General features: G+C 40.9%; 2 protein-coding genes across 2 annotated transcripts in view; one reads left to right on the top strand and one right to left on the bottom strand.

The window, feature by feature from the left end:
* Positions 1-8831: 8831 nt before the first annotated feature.
* COMMD6 (COMM domain containing 6) lies at positions 8832-17211 on the bottom strand. Its single transcript, XM_074152295.1, has 7 exons — positions 17135-17211; positions 16442-16500; positions 15784-15849; positions 15545-15621; positions 14090-14258; positions 12787-12939; positions 8832-11726 (listed from the first exon to the last, which is right to left on the bottom strand). The coding sequence occupies exons 1-7, from the start codon at positions 17181-17183 to the stop codon at positions 11676-11678; spliced, it is 624 nt and encodes a 207-aa protein (XP_074008396.1). The 5' UTR covers positions 17184-17211; the 3' UTR covers positions 8832-11675.
* Positions 17212-20671: 3460 nt separating this feature from the next.
* The window catches only part of UCHL3 (ubiquitin C-terminal hydrolase L3), a 44787-nt gene continuing 43116 nt past the window's right edge, over positions 20672-22342 (top strand). The window contains exon 1 of the mRNA XM_074147632.1: positions 20672-20809. The gene's annotated coding sequence lies outside the window, so the exon portion shown is untranslated. The remainder of the gene's footprint in view (positions 20810-22342) is intronic.

Raw genomic sequence — 22342 nt, 5'->3', positions numbered from 1 at the left:
CATATCTTTTGTCAGCGAAAAATCCGCCACCTACTGTAAACCTTAGTAACTTGTCTCTACCTGAGAAAGTAGCCGGACAAGGATTTTCCAGTCGCAGAGCATCCATATCCGTTTTGCAATGGTCAGCGTTAGTGACCGTCCTTGTGTTTAACAGCTCTAGCAACGGCGGCGGTAATTCCCAGTACCATGCTATTACGGCAACGGTTTTAACCCCGTCTAGGAAAAAAAAAAAACCAAAAAACCAAAAAAAAACCCAAAAAAGAATAAATCTCTATCTTGAGCTGAAGAGCGACTGTGGAATTTGAGGCTGCGTGCTAGATTATTTGGGCAGAGAAGGTCATTATTTGGGCAGATGCATCACAGCAGGTCACAACGGTCTGAACTGACACAAAAACTGTCACGTTAGCAGTATTTTAATAGCGTTACAAGCAACTCTGCTCATTTCCCGAGCAAAGGATTTTGCTCTTTTTTTTTTTTTTCCTTTTTCCCAGTTTAATCATCCAGTTGAATGCATTTTGGCTTATCAGTTGTAATTTTCAGTTTTAATGTTCTGACTCAGAAAGACCTCAAATATACCTCATCCTACAGAATTCTAAAATGAGCTTTTTTTTTTTTTTAGAAGAGCCAATGCAAAAAGTCTCATGGAGGCTGGGCTGGACACCAGCTTTAATATTTGCTAGAATGGTACGAGTTAAAGCCAGAATGGAGTTGCTTTCCCAAGCTATTTTCACACACATTAACATCCGAACTGTGTTAGAATAATAACGGCCAAATTTTGGGGATCACAAACCTAAAACAATTTCTCGTCCCTTCAGTCTTCACAGTTGGCGCTAACCCCTGGGGAATGTGGCTCGAGATGTTGTGCCCTGGTGTTGCGGGATGACAGTTTGGGAGCTGCCGGCATCCTCTGAACGGCGCACCTGGAAGAAGACCCATTCTCTTCCTGGCAGCAGCCCTGGCACCGGTTCGATGCTGCGGTGAACTGCTCGTTTTCTGCCAGTTCCGTTCCGCGAGCCGCTTCTAATTGAAATGACAGCCCTCGTACAGATCCCACTGTGGGCACAAAGGAAGCGGGAATGGCTGCTGGGGGCGGGGGGGGGTGTGTGTGATGGTGGCAAAGAGGGGCAGCGAGACCGCTCGCTCCTTTTGGGAACGGTTGGCGAGATGATTCCTCTGAAGCATGAAGCTGAAATTCAGTCGCTTGAGCACCAAGACCCATTTAAACTCGCGGGAAAGCGAACCCAACGCTGGGCTTGCACTAAAACCAGTGGGGAAAGCCCTTGGTACATTGTGTCGGGAGGGTTTTAGGTGGGATAACCATGAAACGGCTCTTAACAAAGCAGCCTAAGGCAGGGAGGCTGCAACACACTGAATTGCTGCAGCTGCTTACAATCGCCACCTCCGAGATTATTAGATCTCTTTGTATGATGTTTGTCCACGACCTACCAAAACCAGGTTGAGGACAGCCACCTAGGCTTTTAGGCGATGCAAGTAATTAATAATACTCAGGAGACATGAAGACAATCATGAGAATACGTTAAAAAAAAAAATAGCAAAAAGAGGCCAAAATTCTTTTAAGCAATCACAGATCCATCTATGTTCTCACGTTGTTCAAACGGCACACAAAGCCTTCCCTTGAATAACAGAATCACAGACTTTTCATGTTTGGAAAGGACCTCTGAGATCACCGAGTCCAACCATATACACACAAAAGACCCCCACAATCTCAGGCACTAGAGCATGCCCTGAAGTGCCATGTCTACACGTTTCTTAAATACCTCCAGGGATGGCGACTCCACCACCTCCCTGGGCAGGCTGTTCCAGTGCCTGACCACTCTCTCAGTAAAGTAATTCTTCCTAATATCTAACCTAATCCTTCCCTGCTGCAACTTCAGACCTTTTCCTCTGGTCCTGTCGTTACTCCCTTGGGAGAAGAGGCCAACACCCACCTCTCTACAACCTCCTTTCAGGTAGTTGTAGAGGGCAATGAGGTCTCCCCTCAGCCTCCTCCTCTCCAAAGTAAACATGCCCAGTTCCCTCAGCCTCTCCTCGTATGACTTGTTCTCTAGACCCCTCACCAGCTCCAGCACTTCAATGTCCCTCTAAGGCTACAGAGCTGGGTTTTCAGCTGCTACGGACACCACCTCAATTTTTACAAATTTATTTTACCACGTAGAAGTGCGAGGAACAAAATGTGGAAAATGAAGCTGAAGTTCTTAAATGCTCACTGTTGTGCCAGTTACGCAAAGCTGTTTGGGTTTCTCCTTCAGTTGGGTGATTTGCTTAATATGATAGATCTGGTTATTTTGTCCTAATTTATTTGTATTACTGAATTCTTCATACAAGTCCCTTTTAAGATGAAATTAATCTAGATAAACTCTACCACTAATATTTTACCTCCCTTCAAATTTGAATTCTCAGATGTTAATCCGAAGTTTTGATGCTTTCTTTTCGCTTCAGCTATTTATGTCTCTCTGAATCGATTCTTCATAGTAATCCCTCTTAGCTGTCCATTACCTTTATCCATTTACTTCATTATTTCTTTCTTATCCTTTAACCTGCCTACCACTTTTTATCCTCCCCCCATCTCATTACTAGTGTTTCATTAGAAACTCAGTCCTTTAGTTACATAACTTTCTTCTTGAAGTTGGTCCCTTTTTCTCATTTCTCTTCACTTGTAGGATTTCATGCACCTTTAAGTTAAAACTTCCTAATTTCTCTCATCTTGAGCCCAGTATTCCTTTGCCCATGACCTCTGTCTGACACGCCTCTCATGTAATTTTTCTCCTAGCATTTAAAACCATAAAGGTAACAAAAGCATCATCATCTGTAATTCTTTGCACAATATAGTTAGGAATTAGCTTAAACTATATAATCCTTATAGCTCAGTTAATGGGAATCCGAAACTTTGGGACAGAGAAGAAAGCAACTTTCCGGAGCTCGTATCCACAGAGCTTTGAAAAAACGTGTCTGTTCTTGAGGAAAGAACAGTTTTTCTCCAGGTCATCCCGAACGGAAAGAAGTGTAAATGCAGTACCCGTGCAGAGACATGACAGACAAAGCCTCAATCGAGAGGCCACACATTTTTTTTAATTGCTTTTTTTATTATTGTTGGCCAAGCTTCTTGAAACCAATTGTAAAATTCAAAGTGAAAACTACGTTGGAAGATCTAAAGTACATAAAGTACCGTGCTCGATAATTGCCGTATCATGTGCTGCAAATACATGTTCAGTTGGTCAAATAAAACCAACCACGCACCCAGTCAGACTTTCTGGAATCATTGATAACCTGCCATTAATTTCTGTTGACTAAACAGGCATTAGATGTGAAATCTCTCAAAATAAGGTATATTATTGAGGTGACCAAACATAGATACAATTAACTAAATGTAAGTGTATGCCTCTGAACATTTTGGATTCAATGCACTTGTCAATGGAACACTACATGCAGAGATTATTTTTCCAAATAAAATAAGTATATTTTCCTTCTGTTTATGAAAGGAAGTATGTTTTGTTCATTAAGACAATACCTCAATAATGTATACTGTTTCTGCACATGGCACCACAGCAGCCATTTCATCTAGCGTATCTGGATCGATTCATCTTCAGCGTCAAAGGATTTAAACCTGTAAAATGGTGAGCAACCACAGTTCCCAGTAATATCTTCAGGAGCGAGGAGACCTCAGCGTTTCACATGATCAGACTGTTAATTGCTAGTAATTATCCATCCCCTTAAGCTTTCTAGCCACAATTTTAATTGCAGAAAAAATATTAAGTTATTAGAGGAGCTGTAGACTTGACTTTACAATCCCATAATTTATGCGTAACTTCAACCACCTCGGACTAGAGTACTTTAGTTCAGTAATATGCCCCGTAGCTGGGATCGCTTCTCATCCTATTGCTTTTCTAATAATGCTGTCACTTAACTCTGGGATTTCAAGGTCTGCTGCCCTATTTGCATTATTTTTAACCGGTCAAATTTTATTTTACTCTCAGATCACCTTTGAGTAAGATCTGAGACAGAGACAGTTTTACTTTAGAAAACACTTTATTGATTTAAACTACCCAGTCTTATTTGAAAACTCTAATGAATTAACTTTTGGAAATATAATTGAAGCATTAGAAAGTAAGTTCAGTAGACCGGGCATATTACCAAGGCTTTAAACTTTAGCTACTAGAGAAACTCTGGTGCCTCCTCTAGTAAGTGTGTAAAAACACCACTAGAAATAATGAAAACTGTGTATTTTGCCAGATGTATAGAGATTATTATAGTTTAAAATGTAATGCCAAAGGTCTGAGTAAGACGTATCAGTCTTTTAGAGACATGTCAATAGCAGGAGACACTCACTGCAATTTGTACACAATGAAAATGATGAAAAATTCATCTGATAGGGGGTTGGGTGGCTTGGTGGTTTTTTTTTTCCTTCTCAAATGGCACTAATCTTTTTTGATCGTAATGACAGATTATAATTTGTTCTGCCAACAAGAACCACTCCAAAACAGGTTTAAGGGAACTGGAATGATCAAAGTTCGTAAGAGAATAATCCCCAGCTAGAAATTTCTCTAGAACTTAAGGCGACCCACCATATTTTATGTCTGTGTTCAGTGTACTGTTACTCAATTTAATGTAGAACTGATTAAGAGAGACAATGCATCAAATTATTATATTTCTCTTCAAAGAAGCATTTGATTGTGGAACAGATTCTTTACGTTTGTCATTTTTTCATGTAGCAGTCATCCCAAGAAACTTTCTGGCACAGTAGACTGAATCCAGTGAAGAACAGCAATGCTTTTTGTTTAAAACTAAGTTTCAATCTGAAGTGCTGTGTGCTTATGTGTAATCATAGCATCTTTCCAGAGTGAAATATCTGAATTTTGGTGTGGTTTTTTTGTTTTTAAGGTTTCTCCCCCTAAAAAAAGGGTATCAGATCAGCTTACTAAAATCCCTGTTGTTGAGATAATGCAGAGTTTGGTGGCTGTTAGCAGCTCAGGCCACTTGCAAAGCTAGTTGTTGCAGAAGATAAAGCAACTTCTGCAACAAGAACTTCCACGTTCCCAATTATTTCTGCTTTTATATAACGGAAGCATTTACTTCCCTACAATTCCCTAGGCACTGCAGTAACATACAAAGAAGAGACAAAAAAAAAAGAGGAAAAAGAGTGTACTGCTATTGCTAGAATTTACTTCTCTCCCTGACAGTGCCCTCTATCTTGTTTTGTTATTTGGAAGGGATCCTGGTGCCCTCCCACTCTCCCTGATGGAAACTAAGACAGGATTTCTTGTCATTGCCAAAGTTTGAAGGAACATCTTGATATTTTTGCACAAATGTATTATTACATAAGATGACCCACGGGCTAGAAAGGTTAAATCTGTAGCATGGTGCAGAAATAATGCAGAATAGAGAGGCTTTGGGAGGCCAAGAGTACTTCAAAGGTCACAAATTATATTTGTTCTAGAGAAAAATGCAAATACCATTAAGACTTTGGCAGCGTATCTCTATTAAAATGTTACTGTAACTTCACAACTCAGTACTGTACGTCTGGTAAGAGAAGGCACAGTTTACCATGAACAACAGGGCACTTGTCCCAGCACAATACCAAGAATGGTGCCAGCGGAACTGCCAAAAAAAAAAAAAAAAAAAAAAAAAGAACAGATGGGAACCCCTTAATCCTCTTTCTCATCATCCTTGACTCTCTCCTAGGTAAATAGACATCTGGTGTCTTGACTTGAGCATCTCTCGTCTTCCCACCTCCCTAACTGTGAGAAGCAGCGCTGCACAGCGCGCCAGTGACTGATGTGAGACGCACACTTATATTCCTCTACTCATTTTAAATGTAAACTTTAACACCCCTCTCAAGCTTCACGTGTGGTTACAGCATCCAGTACTTGCCAGTTCAGAAGCGCGACTGGGAAGGAAGCCCATCTAGCTTTAAATTGGCCAAGCTCTCCAATGAATACTTTTTTTGAAAAGAACTGTAACCTGCTTAAGACACAGTAGTGATGACATTCTGGGCCCATTAACGGGGAACAGAAAAATTCTTTGCAGATTCAGTACTACCAAGAACATCTGAATGCTATTTTTCTGATTCAGAGGTAGTTCACAAGGGAATTAAGCTACAGGGCCACTTTCAGTGGCAGAGGAGTATATTCCTAAGTGTAGCATAATAACACCAAGAACTAGGCTGCGTAATAAAGTATGGAAAAAGGAATTTAAGAGTGGTTAAACTGCATGAAAACTTGGATAGAGAAATACAAATGCTTGTTCTATGAATAAGATACAGATCTAGAAAAATCTATTTGAGAGATGTAGAGCACCTCTCCTATGAAGACAGGCTGAGAGAGCTGGGGTTGTTCAGCCTGGAGAAGAGAAGGCTCCGGGGAAACCTTATAGCAGCCCTCCTAAAGAGGGCCTACAGGAGAGATGGGGAGGGACTTTGTAGTAGGGCATGTAGTGATGGGATGAGGGGTAGCAGCTTCAAACTGGAAAAGGGTAGAGTTAGATTAGATATGAGGAAGAAATTATTCAGTGTGAGGGTGTCGATGCACTAGAACAGGTTGCCCAGGGAAGTTGTGGGTGCCCCATCCCTGGAAGTGTTCAAGGCCAGGCTGGATGGGGCTTTGAGCAACCTGCTCTAGTGGGAGGTGTCCCTGCCCATGGCAGGGGGATTGGAACAAGATGATCTTTAAGGTCCCTTCCAACCCAGCCCATTCTATGATTTGATGTATCAACAAGGAAAAAAACATAAAACAAGAATAGGCCCCAATAGATATGTACCATGATACTACTTAAAGAGCAATTCATAATGCAGAAGTGTTAGTATAATTAAATTACTGTTTTAACCTACCGCAAATATACACTGTATGGAATATATTCTGATATCATTAAAATGTTTAATGTTGTTTGTGTCACTGGAAATCTTTACACTTATCTTTTTAATAATTCACACAGAAGTTAAGTATTTCCCTAAAACGTAAGAGGTAGGATGGAAGTTGTGGTGACATGAATGTGTACAGTTCCAGATATAAGCCATACCAGGGAGAAAATGAGAAGTCCTTATGCTATTGTCAGACAAGCTCTCAAAGGATTACCACGTATCAAGTCTATAGCAGGAGTGCCACCTGGTGACCAATGTTATGACAAATTCCACTTAAAATACTACATAGAACCAAAATTTATTGTATGAAGTAAAAAAAGTTCCCTTTTTTTTTTTTAAAGCTTACTGTTCCAAAGCTTAATATGTGAAGTATAAAACTGACACTGAAATTACCCACTTATAGATATAACAGTATTTATAATGTAAACACAGTATTTGGAAACTATGGCACCTACGCATATTGGACAGAAATTGTTCCCACAGGTAAGGCAGCTCACCATAATTAGTCATAGGAGAAAAATGCAGCACAGAGAGAGGAAACCTAGAAACACTAAAATTAGCCTTCTCTGAGAATATAAAAATCTCAGCTTCCCTATTTCCTCAATGACACAAAGTCATAGATAACTAACAGACTTATCCCAGCAACTCAGTACAAATGGCAGGTCGTTTCTCCACTGTTCTTCATGCTTTTCACATGGACGCAAGCATTAGGAACTCTTCCAAAGCATGCAGGACAGGGTATGAGGAGTGCCCAACATCATCCCTCTAACACAAACGCTTCCTATCAGCAGCTCAAGCACCCCGAGTGGAAGCGGATGGGTATGGACAGTGCTGTACAGCATAAGCACAAGGAAAGGAAACATTTGGCCAAAGGCACAGGGTGACAAGCAAACCCAGTTGTTTAGGAGGTGACTGAGCCTGAGGGAGGACTACAGTAGCACACCATGCAAGCTCCAGGTCAAGGCAACCACAGGGTACTGGATAAGCTAGAAGCTGCTGCATTTTAAGTCCCTCCCCCTGTTGCAAAGGTTCTTCAAAGATGGGGCATTTTTTGCTGCAGGTAGATTAAATGACTCAGGCACCTTTGTATGTTCTTCTAGTACCCACAAAGACTCAACAGAAGAACGCTGCATGCCTCTGCAAATGACTGGAAATTACCCTCTTGTTACACCTACAGTTACAAGGGTAATAAAACACACAAATATGATAGGAAAGAAGGCAAGAAGGAAAAAGAAACGTTCTTCCTCTCCCTCAAATTTATCATTTCTCTACCTCTATTTATAATTGGTCCAAGTAATGTATCTTCAGGTGTTCAAACAGAGTGCAAAGGCTTGAAAGTAGGAAGGTAAAAAAAAAAATAAAAGGGGATGGGCAGGGTCCAGTAGAACAAGGTTACAGACCTTTACAATGTGGTTGAAGAAGGGCAGTACAATTTTGTGGAAGCAGAAACACTAAGCTAACATAGACACGCTTTTTACTTCGGCCATGATTAGACCGAAGTGTGATGTATAAACCAGTACACAGAAATGACTACAGCCATTTGTGCACTCTTTCCATGGGCCTTTCTCCGTTTTTCTACGAAATAGCTAGTAGGTTGGAAACTAATGGAAAAAGAAAAAAGGTCATGTGATGAAGACGACAGTCATTGCCAGGGGACTCTTTCATTATTGCCTCCCTTGGGTTTGTTTACTGTGTGAGACTCTTTTCCTTCCTCTTGCTCTGTTTCAGGCAAATGCTGAAAAGAAAAATTGTTTACTTGTCTTCTAAATAGTTAAGGAAAGAGAACCACCTGAATGCAATTTCCTGCAAGATTTCATTAGTCTCATATGTCTTCTGTCTTTTCCTGGTTCAATACAGCATTTTGTCTGGCTTTAAATAGTTGATAAAAATACTCCTTGGAGCCTGCAGTTATCCCTCAACTCCTTGGTATCCCATCAGAGAAAGACTACATAAGTCTGAACTTCATCCTAATTTAATAAGGAAAGAAGTTTAGTCATAGTCTAGTCCTGAACTTTAACCATTATGAGACAGACTTTCATACAGTAGGCTTAAAACAAAATACAGACCACCATTACCTTTGTTACCTATATGTTTAATGACTGTGGACTTAGAAAAATGTTCATGTTATACAATTTCGTATCAGACAACAAGTCGAATTACGAACACGCAAGGACTCCTGATTCTCTTGATGAGATTTGGTTCCTGCACATACAGACAAACAATTCAACAGCTTGTTTGAACATGTTAATATTGCTACCCTGAGAACTGTTAGGGTTTTAGTTAGGTTTTTTTTTAATAAAGTATTTAATTCTTCCATTACTCAGTATAAGAATTCCTACCGATAGAGATCAGGACAAATCTCAGAAGTCTGAGTACATAGCCAACTTTTAATCACATCTCCTAGATGTCCAAAAACACCTCTGAAAATTCTCAGACAGTTGTGCTGGTATAGCACACATGTTCAGGCATCTTCCAGGCAGAGTTACAACATGCTGGAGTTCAGGGACATTTCAAAAGTATTCACTAATATTTCTAGAATATTTGACCTGACAAAATCTAAGTAAGACTTTTCAAAGGCTGCCAACTTTCTCCTCTTCCTCATGGACCAAGCAAGAACGGTAACTTAAAAGTTTCCTCATTACCTCCCAGCATCTACTAAATTGTTGTTTCTACAAGACATGATTAATTAAATCTTTTCCATCCACTTCCAATGAAGGCACAAATATTTCCAGCTATATGAAGAACTTAAGTGCATTAGAACAAAACAGGAAGTATTTGTAAGGCTCCAGTTTTACTAAAAAGTATTATTTTTCTGGAACTCTTGCATTGATGTAAACCAATTGATTCACTAGCCCAAAGAATGACGTTTTCCAGTTTATAGCAGCCTTATACTCCAACTTCTGCAAATTAAAAACAAATAAAATAAAAAAAATCAGCTGCCCACATCACTTTTTGACAGAGGATTTTTTGCACTATGTTCAGCCCCGAACCCTTGGAGACAGACAAGGGAAAAGGCAAATGGGAAATGTGTTCCTAAGACCATTTTGCAACCATTGAGAGGGTCCTGGAAAAAAAGCAATCTGCTCTCCCCAGCCACAAAGCAAGACACCTCAGTGTAGCAGGAAGGAAGTATCATCCAGATCAATGGCCACAGCCCAAAACTTTTAGTACCTTTTGTTAAAGCCAACCCTGTTTCACTTACTTGGGCTTCTAAGCAACTCCAAATACTGTTTTTATGCACCATGCATAATGCCCAAATAGGGGGGGCTTAGCTCTCTTTATTGAAAGGACTGCAGTATGCAGCACGCACAGTATGTTGCAGTTTATTCTCATGACACAAAAAGGCAGGCATAACCTGTATCAATGACTTTCAGCCAGCTTCTAAAAAAGTTAATAAAAAAACCTAAGTAGGTTAGAAAGGTAGATGTTCTCATTTAAGGTGTCCTGAAATCACTTGAGGATCTGTCCCAGCAAAACCGCTTCTCAGTCTCTACCATTCTGAAGTTACAGCATAAGCTTCAGTCTGCCTATCAGTATGAATTGCCTCTCTTCAGTTTTACCTGCTCTACGTCACCACCACACCTTGAAATGCAAGTGTTGTTTTCATTACATCCTACTAGGTTTGCAGTTTGTGTTTTGCTTATGGAAAGCAAGAAAAAAAACAAAACAAAACAAGGAAGAAAAAAAGAGAGCATGCAAGCACACTGGATTTATCACTCTCCCTTTGGAAATGCCCCCATTCTTCAGAATCAGAGTCAAAATTTTGGTGGTTAGGACATTCTCTGACAGCGAGCACGTGCACCACAGTCCAGTGGATTCTCGCCACAGAACATAAACAGCAAAGAAATCTTGCTGACTAGTAGTGTGGTTCTTTCGCTGATGTGCTTGGCTAAAACTCCAGCCTGAATTTTCAAGTTTCCTCTTGACTTTGCTTGTTCAGAGTTTGGAGTGAGGCAACTACATCAATATTCTAATTTAATCAGAAAGACTGCTGATCAAAACACCAAGCAGAGTACTACAGATTAGAGTTGGATTAAATGCAAAGACAGAAATATATTAAAATGCCTTTGAATTAAATTCACCTTTCTATCTTTATTTAAAATTAGCCCCAGACTTCATTTCAGAGAATAAATTTTAGGTCTCCAGTAAAGTTTAATGCATTAACTCAGTTTTATAAGCCTAGGTCGTGGGAAATAAGCATTTGAAATAAACAAGCTGTTAGGAGACAAGTACATTCTCCAGTTATTAAAAGAAGACTGAAAGCCAGAACTGCAAGTACCTGCAACTAACAACATGACATTGCTATTCTTCAGTAACTGTATGCTTCTTATGTGTAACTTCATATACTCCTTACATTTAATATTATTGTTGAATCTAAGCACATCTGAATTTTATGGACAAAAGCGTTACCATGGGATTTACACTTCTCTCTGTATCTTCCCAGTCAACATTTTCATGTGCCTTTCCACACTCCAGAGTTAAATGCGTAGTTTCTTACACATAGTTTCTTGCTCTTGGATATTAGAGAAGGTCTACAGTGATGCTTCTGCATACACATCCTGATCTTTTTGTCCACCAGGATGAAGAAAAGTTGAACACATTTTCACAAACACTGAAGACTTGGCTTCAAGTACTCAAAAGATAAGACATCTTCACAGCAATGCAAGGATGATGCTGACAAATACCTGTCGAAAAGACAAGGATACATACCTTGCTGTACAATGGCACTTTATTCCCTGTGCAGAATGGAAAGTTTACTTGATCTAAGTCTGTCCAAAGTTTCAGTGTAAATAAGTTCTCTTCAAACTGTTTCAAGAACAGCTGCCATTTCCTTGAACTGCTTGAAGAAGTTCTAAAAAGCAAGAGTTAAGATAAATTTCAATTGCTTGAACAAAAGCTAGAACTGTAGTTCAAACTAGCATGTTAGACAAAAGACACAACATGAGATTCTCACATTCCCTCTCTCTTCCAGTTAACAGTTTGCAGCTTGAACTGAAAGTTTCTGCTTTTCTTTTTGTGGGCTGCTTAGCTTTTGAGCACATTCACTATTAAATCTACACAGGTGATGCCTTATTTGCATGGGCTTGCTTATTAATAGGAGAAATGCTATCAAAGAAAAATACAAAGTAGCTCTTGCACCACAACAAAACAAACACCAAAAAGCCTTCTCACACAAAGATTTCTATTCCCAGCTGAAATAATGCAGGCTTCTCAAGTATAGCATCCATTTCTAACAGTAGTTGAACAGCAAATTATTAAATAGGTTTCAGCCAGAACGAATACAACATTTCACAACACCTAAGGATTCAGAATATCCTTCTCAAATTCCTGCCAATCCAACTCTGAGGATTTGTTTGTAAGATCGTATGATATTCTAAGTCATGTATTCGCCCTTTAAAGAGGAATGACAACAGAAGTGCCACGTTTGTACAAAATTAAATAAAGTTACTTAAGTTGACAGATGAAGTCATAGCAATTAAAAGCCAGTGGTGACAAAGCTGACCGACCTCTATTCCTAATTATTAGGAAATGTTAGGCTTAACCCAAATTTTAGATTTTGAAGCTGGGAACAGCTCCATAGATTTAGAATATCCTATCCGTTTTTAATAAGGCAGAGTGACAGCTAACAGGAAAGACCCAAGAGTCTTTACATCTTCAGTTGTTCACTTATTTGTAAGAGAACCAATTAACTACTGCTAAACTAACATTTTCGTCTAAGTGATGTAGAACTAAATGCTATGAAATAAGTAATTAGGTTCAGCATTTTAAATATTTATTTAATGCTTCACCTTTGGATGACTGTATTAGTAAGTAAGCAACACAAACGTATGCATTGAGGTATACAGTTGTTCCTTCACAACGATGTCACTGTTATTTTTAGGAGACTGAATCAAGTAACACCAATTACAGACCTTGAACTGTGGGATCGTCATCTCAAAAGATTTGTCCGTTATTTGTCCTGAAGGGTCTGCCACTTTTAGGGTCACTGTAACATAAGGATACTTCAGAGACCTGCAGGTGTCAGAGCTCATCGCAACTCCCAGTTTCCATTCAATATCTACAAACTGCAAAGAATAATTGGAAACAGTGTTAAAAAAAGATCTAGCCTACCATTGCTATTCTGTTGAATGGATGTTTTACAGGCAATATAGGACACCTAGAGCTTCTATCCAAACAGGAAACACACACATGTTTAGATATTATTGTGAACACTAAATCATCTGCCTTCCATTTCATAGTGAAAAAATAAGCAGTTGAATAAGTTACTTCACTTAATCTGTTTTTCCTTATTCAAGTACTGTCAACAGTCAAGTACAGTCTATTTAAAAGTTCTAGCAAGAGAAGCTTGAGCCAGAGAGTTCATCTGGCTTGCATATCACTCATGCTTTTGTCATGTTTATTTAGAAGTTTCTAAATCAAGTGGAAACAAAAACCTCAGACAGTTCTCAAATTTTATAACAACAATAACGCAAAAGAGTAAGGCATTTCAAACTGTATTGTGGATAAATCAAAGTACACCATAAATACATTTCAGATAGGCAAGTCATCATTTTTATTCAACAATTCTGCTTATCATAAAAAGGCTAAAGTGAAGAGAGCCTTTAGAAGCTTACTATCAAGCCTCAGATATAGATTTTTTTTCCATAATTCCACACTCTCTGAAACTAGAATAAAATACCTTAAAATGCAAATACACTCTGCTATTTTTTCAAAAAAAAAAAAAAGCTATGCTGGAAATTCTGGAAATTGACAGAAAGTATCTTTAAAAAAGTTTAAACTTAAGGGAGACAAAGAATAAAACAATTAAGTGCTGGTGCTATCAACTCTAAAGAATTATTTCAATTACATTTAAAATGGATTTACATAAACAGCTCATACAATTGTCTGCCACACCGACTGCCACTCACCTTCCCTAATAGTACTATGAATGACTAACTTATCAAAAGGTATATCAAAAGGTACAAAATGTTCATTTATGATCCAAACAATAATATTAGAATACTGTTCTGCATTTAGACAGCCTTTACTGTATATGCTTTATCTGGGTAGACATTTGGCAACATATACATACATATATATACATACATATATATATATGAAAGCTTTAGGCAGTGAAGATACCACCACATGCTTGACAATACAACATACACAATGAAGCACTGACATTTCTGAAAAGTTAACTATTAACTCAACTGCACTTTGTCATTTAGTTACCTGCCCCACTGTGGCCATATTTCTTGCATCTTCTGACACACTAATGGATTTGCCCTGCTCGTTCCATACATGACGAATAACTTGAACTGCATGTTTTGGCAGCACACTGACTGTATTGTCCAAGGTGGCGACGAGCTCTTCTGTAGAGAGATTGTTTCTGGCTGCTGTGCTATAGGTATATCCAAAGAATACAACATAAATTTCATTCTCCACAAATTTAATAAAATTTCTCACTTCACCCCAAACAGGCAATTTTTAATTTCTGCTTTATGCGTCTATGTACTTTATAATAATTAGGCAGCCTTTTTTTTTTTTTCAGAATATTTTACTAATCTTTTGTATCCACATGCAAAAACCAACATGACTTGACTTTTAATGTATCTTAACATGCAGAGACCAAGCTTTGCCTGGCTTGCACAACACACAACATTAAAACAAAAATAATCACAGCCTCCAAGTGCTGTTGCAACTGAAAAAAAGACATAATTCAGTGAAAGATGTGTGCATAGAGCAGTTAAACAACATTATTACTTTAGAAACAAGGCAGTTCAATTAAACATTTAGAAGAGGTAATTTAAGTATCACCAAAAGGCAAGTAAAAACCTCCAGGTAATGGTATAATTGGTACTAACAGGAGTCAAATGATGCAATAAACGCTCAACTGAAAAGGTAGCAAGTCTAGAGGAAAATTGCAACTCGATTTCCTCAACAGAAACAAGTGAAAAAAATCTTGCACCCTAAGTTTGTTCATACAGATCCGCTCCTTTTAAAGGGGCATTAATAAAAGAAGAGTTGGTCATCCAAGTAGTATGGTCTCATATAATTTAAGGCTTTGTACTTTATAGAGGAAGTAGTATGTTGATTACTACTGATATTTTCTTCAGTCATATTAATGTCACATAAAATGTTTAGATACTAGATATTAAAAAAACAAGATCTAGAAAATTTTATCTTTCTCAAAATAGAAAAACGTACAGCAAAACAACAGCTGAAAATACTACCTAAAAACTCTACTCTTATCACAGTAGAGTTCAACATTATAAAACTGTGTGCTAGGAACATATGCTGATTCCTAATATCTAAGAAAAAAAAAAAGAAGTTTGTAGAACACACTTCTTGCAGGCAAAGGTCCAGCTGACTTCACTTTATGACTGAGCTTAACTTCCTCTTTTATTTTGCCAGTAGTCCTAAAGCTTGCAGAAAGGATCTTCAAACAATTTCCTCTCTATTTTTATTACAAAAAGTAACACTACATATTAAGTAACTACACTTTTTTTTAAAGATTATAAACTAAGCCCAAAAGTTATTTTTTTTTTATATACTGGAAGTTACAAACTTTTGCTCTTTTCCCACATCAATTGATTTTATACCCACATTGATGTCACTTTTTAATACCACAATTAAGTTGGGGTGGAGGGAAAAAACATGAGGCAAAAAACATTATTTTGTGCTTACCTAAACAGAAAGGAAATAACGTTAGCTATTCTTGCCAAGTCACCAACATTAATCTCAATTCCAGATGTTTGAATTCTCTAGAAACAGAATATTCAAACAATTACAAATAATAATAAATTATGCACTAATAAAAACCTCTTTGTGTATACATACACACACCAAAAAAATTGACTTGGGGAATCTAGTTACAGCATATACAACTAATGCATTTGCTTGCAAGTGCTAGAATCCAAGCCTACCTGACAGAGTTCAGCTGTGTTTACACCCGGGATCTTATGGTTCAGATGTTGAATTATTTGTTCACACTGTAAAGAAAGTAAGTTTGAAAATATTCTTAATGCATATTTTAACATACAAGATAAAGCTAGTTCGCTTACTTGGAGATTACAAAACAAAAAAGAAAACCGATTAATGCAAAAACAGACAACAGGAGGATGCTCCAAATGCAGAGAGAAGAATAAAGCCATTGAAATGACTAATTGTGAAGTTACATCAAACCCAAGAAAAGCAAATAAACGCAGTCAAGACTGTTAGTTACTACCTCACTAGCTACTCCTACTTAACACACCATTTTCACACTAACTGAACAGTCATCCTTTTCAAGTACACACTAAGGTAAACAAGCTGAATGTTTTCTAGCAAGCTAGCTTGGTATCTTATTTATATGCAAGGCAAAACCATGTCTTTTCAAGTCTACTGTGACAAAAACATAAATTTAATGCAATCTCATTGCTCTTAGCAGGACTGGTCCATTTTAGGCGTCATGTAAATCTAAGCTACCGCACATGTAAAATTCCCTTTACAACAGACAAAAACCAGAAGAGCTTAAACAAAAACGTTTCCCAGAATCAAAGCGTGCCAAAAGCCATTCCACATCCAATTTATTACCCTCCTTACCAGTTCTGCAAAAAAGTCTTGAGGTATTAAATTAATCTTATCTGCTGCACCACCAACATCTGAAAAACACAGGCAGTTGCAATCAGAAGCAAATCCTTGAAGTGTTACCATAATAAATCTAATCTCTCTCTGAAGAATTCCTGAGTCATAATGCACACATTTACCTTAAAAGCAAAGCTTTCTTTAAGGGAGTTTATCCTGAATTGCATTGATGTGACCTGCTCAGTGTCCCAACTGAAATCTAATAAGAGGGACTCCATAAAGCCCCGAAATCATAGATTAAGTCTATGCAACTACACAGTTTGACAGCCCTGAATAACTCCCCCGGCCCTACGGAGCAGCATCCGCACTATCCGCTTAGCGGGAAGCTGGGCATGGCCAGAGCTGCCCTCCGGCACTGGCAGCACAGGACCGCTGCTCTCCCTACGACTACGCTGCCTCATCTAGCCCCCTCCGCTCCCCCTCCCTGCGGCGAAGCCCCCGCGGGCAGCTCGGGAAAGCCCCCGCTGGCCCAGCACAAGCCTCCACCCGCTGGAACGGCAGGACCCGGGCCCTGGGTGAGGTGTGTCCGCCGGACGGCCCCAACTAAGCCCTCAGGAGGAGGGAACGCTCCACCCTACACCCCGTCCCGCAGGCCTGGGTAGGCCCAGCTCCCCTCAGCCCCACACCGGGGTCCCCTCCCGGTCCCCTCACCCAGCGCCTCCAACGCTCGCGCCAGCACCGCCACAGAACCCGCTGCCATGGCGCCGCGCACCCGCCGAGGCCTGACTTCCGCCACACAACGCCAGCCGCTCTGATTGGCTCCGAGCCGTCTCAAAGCGAGGCAGGGCCAGTGGCCTCGCCCTTATTGGCTGCCGGGTACGGCGCATGCGCTGTTCTCCCCTGGCAGGGGGGGCGGAGCTTGCCCGCGCGCGCGGGTTGGGGGCCTCCGCGTTGAGGCTGGGTCTGTGTGAGGCCGGGCGGGTGTTGGGGGGAGGAATTGTCCTTCTCGAAGTAAATCGCTTAAATAGATGGAAGTAAAACTAGGACTGCGTTTTAAGACACTATTGGGTCTGCAGGCAGCGGGTGGAAAAGGTCGCCCGCGGATGATGATTCAGAGCCTTTGCAGGTTGGGGCCTAGCAGGCCGTGGCCTTGCCGTGCTTCACCTCAGGCTGGCCGTGCCCTCCTGCCGCAGTCCCCTGTGCAGGTGCTTATGCAAGCGATGGCTTAGGAAATGGTGCTGGCATGAGAATCGTTTGGGGAGACTTTCAGAAACGCTAGTTCAAGTCACAACCGGTTTGCGCAACAAGTTGTTGACTCGGTTTGGCTTGTTGTTAACTGGCGTCAAGGTTTTGTTGGCGCTCTCTGTTACAACAGTCTTGGGTACATAAATCATGTACTGTTCCGTGTGTACGCAGCACATATGGTGTATTGAATGGAGTAGAGTGACCGTGCTTTTTGCAGGTGTGTTGTGTAATCAGCCTGTACACCTGCCAATAAACTGTGCAGTTCATGGGTGATTTGTGTAGATAAACTATGTCTTCGGTTTGCTGGAAAAATGGTCATTTACTGTAAAACAACGGCTAGAAACATGTTAAATAAACTTTGCATACTGAGCATACTGAAGTAAGTTTGGGGTGTGGCTGGAGTCCTAAATTATCGCTGATCCATCGCCAGTTTCACCTTTTAAAAATAACAAATATTCTTAGATTTCTCTAGTAACTGGTTTTAGATTTGCTTTTAGCTTTTCTTTCTATATTGTAATGCTGCAGTCTCAGTAGATCTATTGTAAGACTGTGACGGAGCAGTGAAACGTAACTTGTCATGCAGTAGCGCTTGCTAGTTCAAAATTAAGTATTTTCAATAAATGTTAATGAAAGAATTGAAATTAAAGAATTAAAAAGATGCTTGGGGAGAAGAGTAATTATTATGGAACATGGTGTGTGTTTATGAGCTTTATACGTTTCTGGTCTGTCTGATCCTGGCCTCTCCCTTTTAAAGTATCTAATTAAGCGTGCAAATGTTTTTAAGTAGTATGTGTTTTTATGACCTCATGATTGTCAAAACACTAGAAATGTACGTACTGGTAAGATCTGTCTGTGATAGCAAGGACCTGATTTAACAATCTCTTTGTTCTTAGCTTAGGTAACTCTTACATACTTTGTTATCTAGAGAACTTTACATATTATTTTATATTACAATTTCATCAAGTCGCTTAGTAGTGCCTTTAACACTATGACTAATATTTGTTACGTTCCTTTTCATTCTTTCTCCAAGGTCTGGAGGTAGATGTGGAGTTGAATATCTTGGTAGTTCGGTAATTACAGAATCATTTGCTGAAATTTGGAGTTATTTGGGGGTTATTTTCACCAACATGTGAACACGCGTTTAGTTCTTTGGATTTGGAACAGAAGGTGGTGAAGTATGTAGTGATATCAGCTTGTCTCCCCATCCACAGAATTAAACTCCCTATCTTTGGAAAATTCTGCCTTCTGTAAGTGTGCTCTATGAAGCTTTTCATGGCAGATGCAGACTGTGATGGCGATGTGACAGTACTGGCCCTTCTCTTGGCTAGGTGAGGGCTGAGAATACGAGGTGATGCTTGGTATAGAAACTAGAAGACAAATCTCATGAGCTGCAAGCGGGCTGGATTGCTGAAGAGATACGCTACAGTATTGTTGAGAGGTCAATATAGAAGCTTAAGGCACAGGCATGTAGCATCACCGTAGTCCTGCTAAGTGATAAGGGGGGGTAAAATAAAACAAAAACATCGTTAGGTAATTTACTCCATTTCATAAGCTTTACATTTGCAGAATGAGGTGTCATTTGCGTCAACGCTCTAAAGAACTACACTGTGTTCTTCAAAGAGCTTTTCAGGCCGGTGGGAGAAGGGGTATCTGTTAAGTGGTTTTTACAGTCCCTCAACTGTACGGTGTCCCCAACACCCTGCCTTTCTGGCCGCCTGGCACTTTGGTACTCCCATCTCTACAGTACCCAGACACGGCATTTGCTCGTATTGTACTGCTTCCTTCTCTCACAGGACGTTGGTTTGACTGTAAACTGGCACAGCTTCCATCTTCCAGGCACCCTCTGTGTTCGCCCTCCATGTACACGTACGCTCAGCCACCTGTTCCTGCTGCCCCCCAGGTCTTTCTGGGCACATGCTGGGCTGGCCCGGAGGTCCAGCTTATGGGCTTTGACAGGCCGGACGGGAGAATGGATTGAGAGCAGCCCTGAGGAGAAGAACTTGGGGGTGTTGGTTGATGGAAAGCTCTACATGGGCTGGCAGTGTGCACTCACAGCCAGAAAGCCAACTGCAGGCTGGGCTGCATCAAAAGCAGCATAATTAGCCAGTCCAGGGAGGTGATTCTACCCCTCTGCTCCGTGCTGGTGAGACCCCACCTGGAGTACTGTGTCCAGCTCTGGAGCCTCCAACATAGCAAGGACATGGACCTTTTGGAGCGGGTCCAAAGGAGGGCCACAAAGATGATCAGAGGGATGGAGCACCTCCCCTATGAAGACAGGCTGAGAGAGCTGGGGTTGTTCAGCCTGGAGAAGAGAAGGCTCCAGGGAGACCTCATAGCAGCCTTCCAATATCTGAAGGGAGCCTACAGGAGAGCCGGAGAGGGACTCTTTGTCAGGAAGTGTAGTGACAGGACAAGGGGTAATGGTTTCAAATTGGAAGAGGGGAGATTGAGATTAGATATTAGGAAGAAATTCTTTACTGTGAGGGTGGTGAAGCACTGGAACAGGTTGCCCAGAGAAGTTGTGGATGCCCCATCCCTGGAAGTGTTCAAGGCCAGGCTGGATGGGGCTTTGAGCAACCTGCTCTAGTGGGAGGTGTCCCTGCCCATGGCAGGGGGGTTGGAACTCGATGATCTTTAAGGTCCCTTCCAACCCAGCCCATTCTGAGTTGAGAAGAGAAATACTTTTCCCAGTAAAAGAGCGGCTGGAGCCGGGTCATCCCGGGTGGAGCGTCAGGTTTGCCGCCCCCTGGGGCCGGGATCGGGACCTCCGAGGCACCACCCCTTGCCCGCTGGGAGAGTCCATTGCCGGGGGGGGAGCCAAGAGGGTGGGAAGCGGGAAATCTTCCCGCCTTCTTTTGTCTGGCAGCAGCTCGGGAGAAGGCGTTCATCGCCGTTGTGGCGTGTTGTCCCGCCGCTCCGGAGCCGGGAAGAGGTTTGGTTGGGTCCGCGGGAGGGTTTGGGGTTTTTTAATCCTTCCCCCACCCCCCGCTTTCCCGGTGGTGCGGTCCCGGGTCAGATCTGAGGCGAGGCGGCGTGAGGCGCTGTCAGTGCCGGTACCGGGAACCGCCGTTGCTACTACTACTGCCGCTATGGAGCCTCATCGCTGGCTGCCCCTGGAGGCCAACCCCGACGTGAGTGCCCGTGGGGAGGCTGCCTGGCTGCCGGTGGGAGGGAAGAGGGAAGAGGGGTCGGGGCCGGCCCGGGCTCAGCATCGCGGGCTGAGGGGCGGCTGGTGGGGGCAGGGAGCGGGGAGAGGCCTTAGCCCGCGGATCTAATTGGGGTCTTAACTCCCCCTTGTTTTCTGCTTCCTTTTCAGGTCACGAATCAGGTAAGAGGCTTTTATTTGAGGTAACCTTTAGTCTCTCGGCAGCTTTAGGCCCATCTCCTTTCGTTTTCATGTCGTGAAGGCTCCTCCTTCTCCAGCCTCCCTTCCTCCCCCCACGGGTGTCGGCGCTCAGTCTTCTAATGTTGGACCTTCCTGGCACCTCCTGAAACCTCGGAGTACACAGTGTCGTGTAAAGATACTGTGTGAAAGAAAAAACGGTAAAGAAAAAGAGAATACATGTGGTCTGGTTATTAATGTAATGTAATTTCTGGTGTGTTCTAAGGTGGGTTTTAACTCATTAATTAATGATTAAAGCATTATGTATATATTATATATAATATATATTATATTTATACATAATGTATGGCAGTTCTGGACCTGTACATGGTGGCTTTGTGCACTTGTATGGATCTGCTTACATCACTGTGTCGCAGTCTTTTTCTTCTTTGGCTGACCATAAAAAATAATGTCATTTTACCATATTTACACGTTGCTGCTTATTCATGGCAATATCTGCGTGATTTGTTGTTGCCGATTTTCTTGTTGTGGTTTGTTTTTTTTTTTTTTTAGCCTAATAGAATCCATGCTAGAGAAAGGAAGCTTGTTCTAGTCCACAGAACAATGGAAGTGCTAGATAAACTAGTTGAAAGGAAATCATGCATTCTCCAACCCTGCATCATATTCTCGGTGATAATTTTGAGTATCTTTAGCAAGCAGTAGAGGTCAGACGTTGATCCCTAGCAGCATTGATAATGTTAAGGATAGTGTTTAAGCCAAAAGACTCTGAAGCTTCCTGCAGTGAGATGACATTCTTAAAACTATAGTGTTGAAATATTTTGGAAATTAGGGATTTCTATGCGTATTTTTTGTTGTTGCTGTGATATACTGAGTCTGCAGGATAGTGAAGGATTATTTGATGCTGGGTCATTTTGTACTTGGGTTTATAGTTTTCTAGGACAAATAATGTTGCACTTCTTACAGTATTGCTGCTCTGGAGCAATTTGAGAAGTTTTTAATCCCAGTACTGAGTTAAAATTAACAGTGCTTCTTGGGAGCTTTTCTCAAATGAATGCTATAATTTCCTCATGTTTTAAATTTTCTAAAATTTTGAAGTTCAGAGACTACATTCCAGGTTGGAAGAAAATAAATAGGAATAAATAACTAGTAGAATTTAAAATTCTCTAACTTCTTTTCCCTTTCCAGATGTTGAGATGAGCTTAGCATGGTACAAATAAAGTCCTGTCAGTTGTAAAGTAGAAATTGAGGGGGAAAAACTAGAGACTTTTCCCAAATATCTGAATTATCTTGTATCACTACATGGTTATATTATATGGAGAGAATCCTCCAAG

The sequence above is a fragment of the Numenius arquata genome, chromosome 1 (assembly GCF_964106895.1).
Source record: "Numenius arquata chromosome 1, bNumArq3.hap1.1, whole genome shotgun sequence".
In the NCBI taxonomy this organism is placed as follows: domain Eukaryota; kingdom Metazoa; phylum Chordata; class Aves; order Charadriiformes; family Scolopacidae; genus Numenius; species Numenius arquata.
This window is presented reverse-complemented; position numbering and strand designations above follow the sequence as displayed.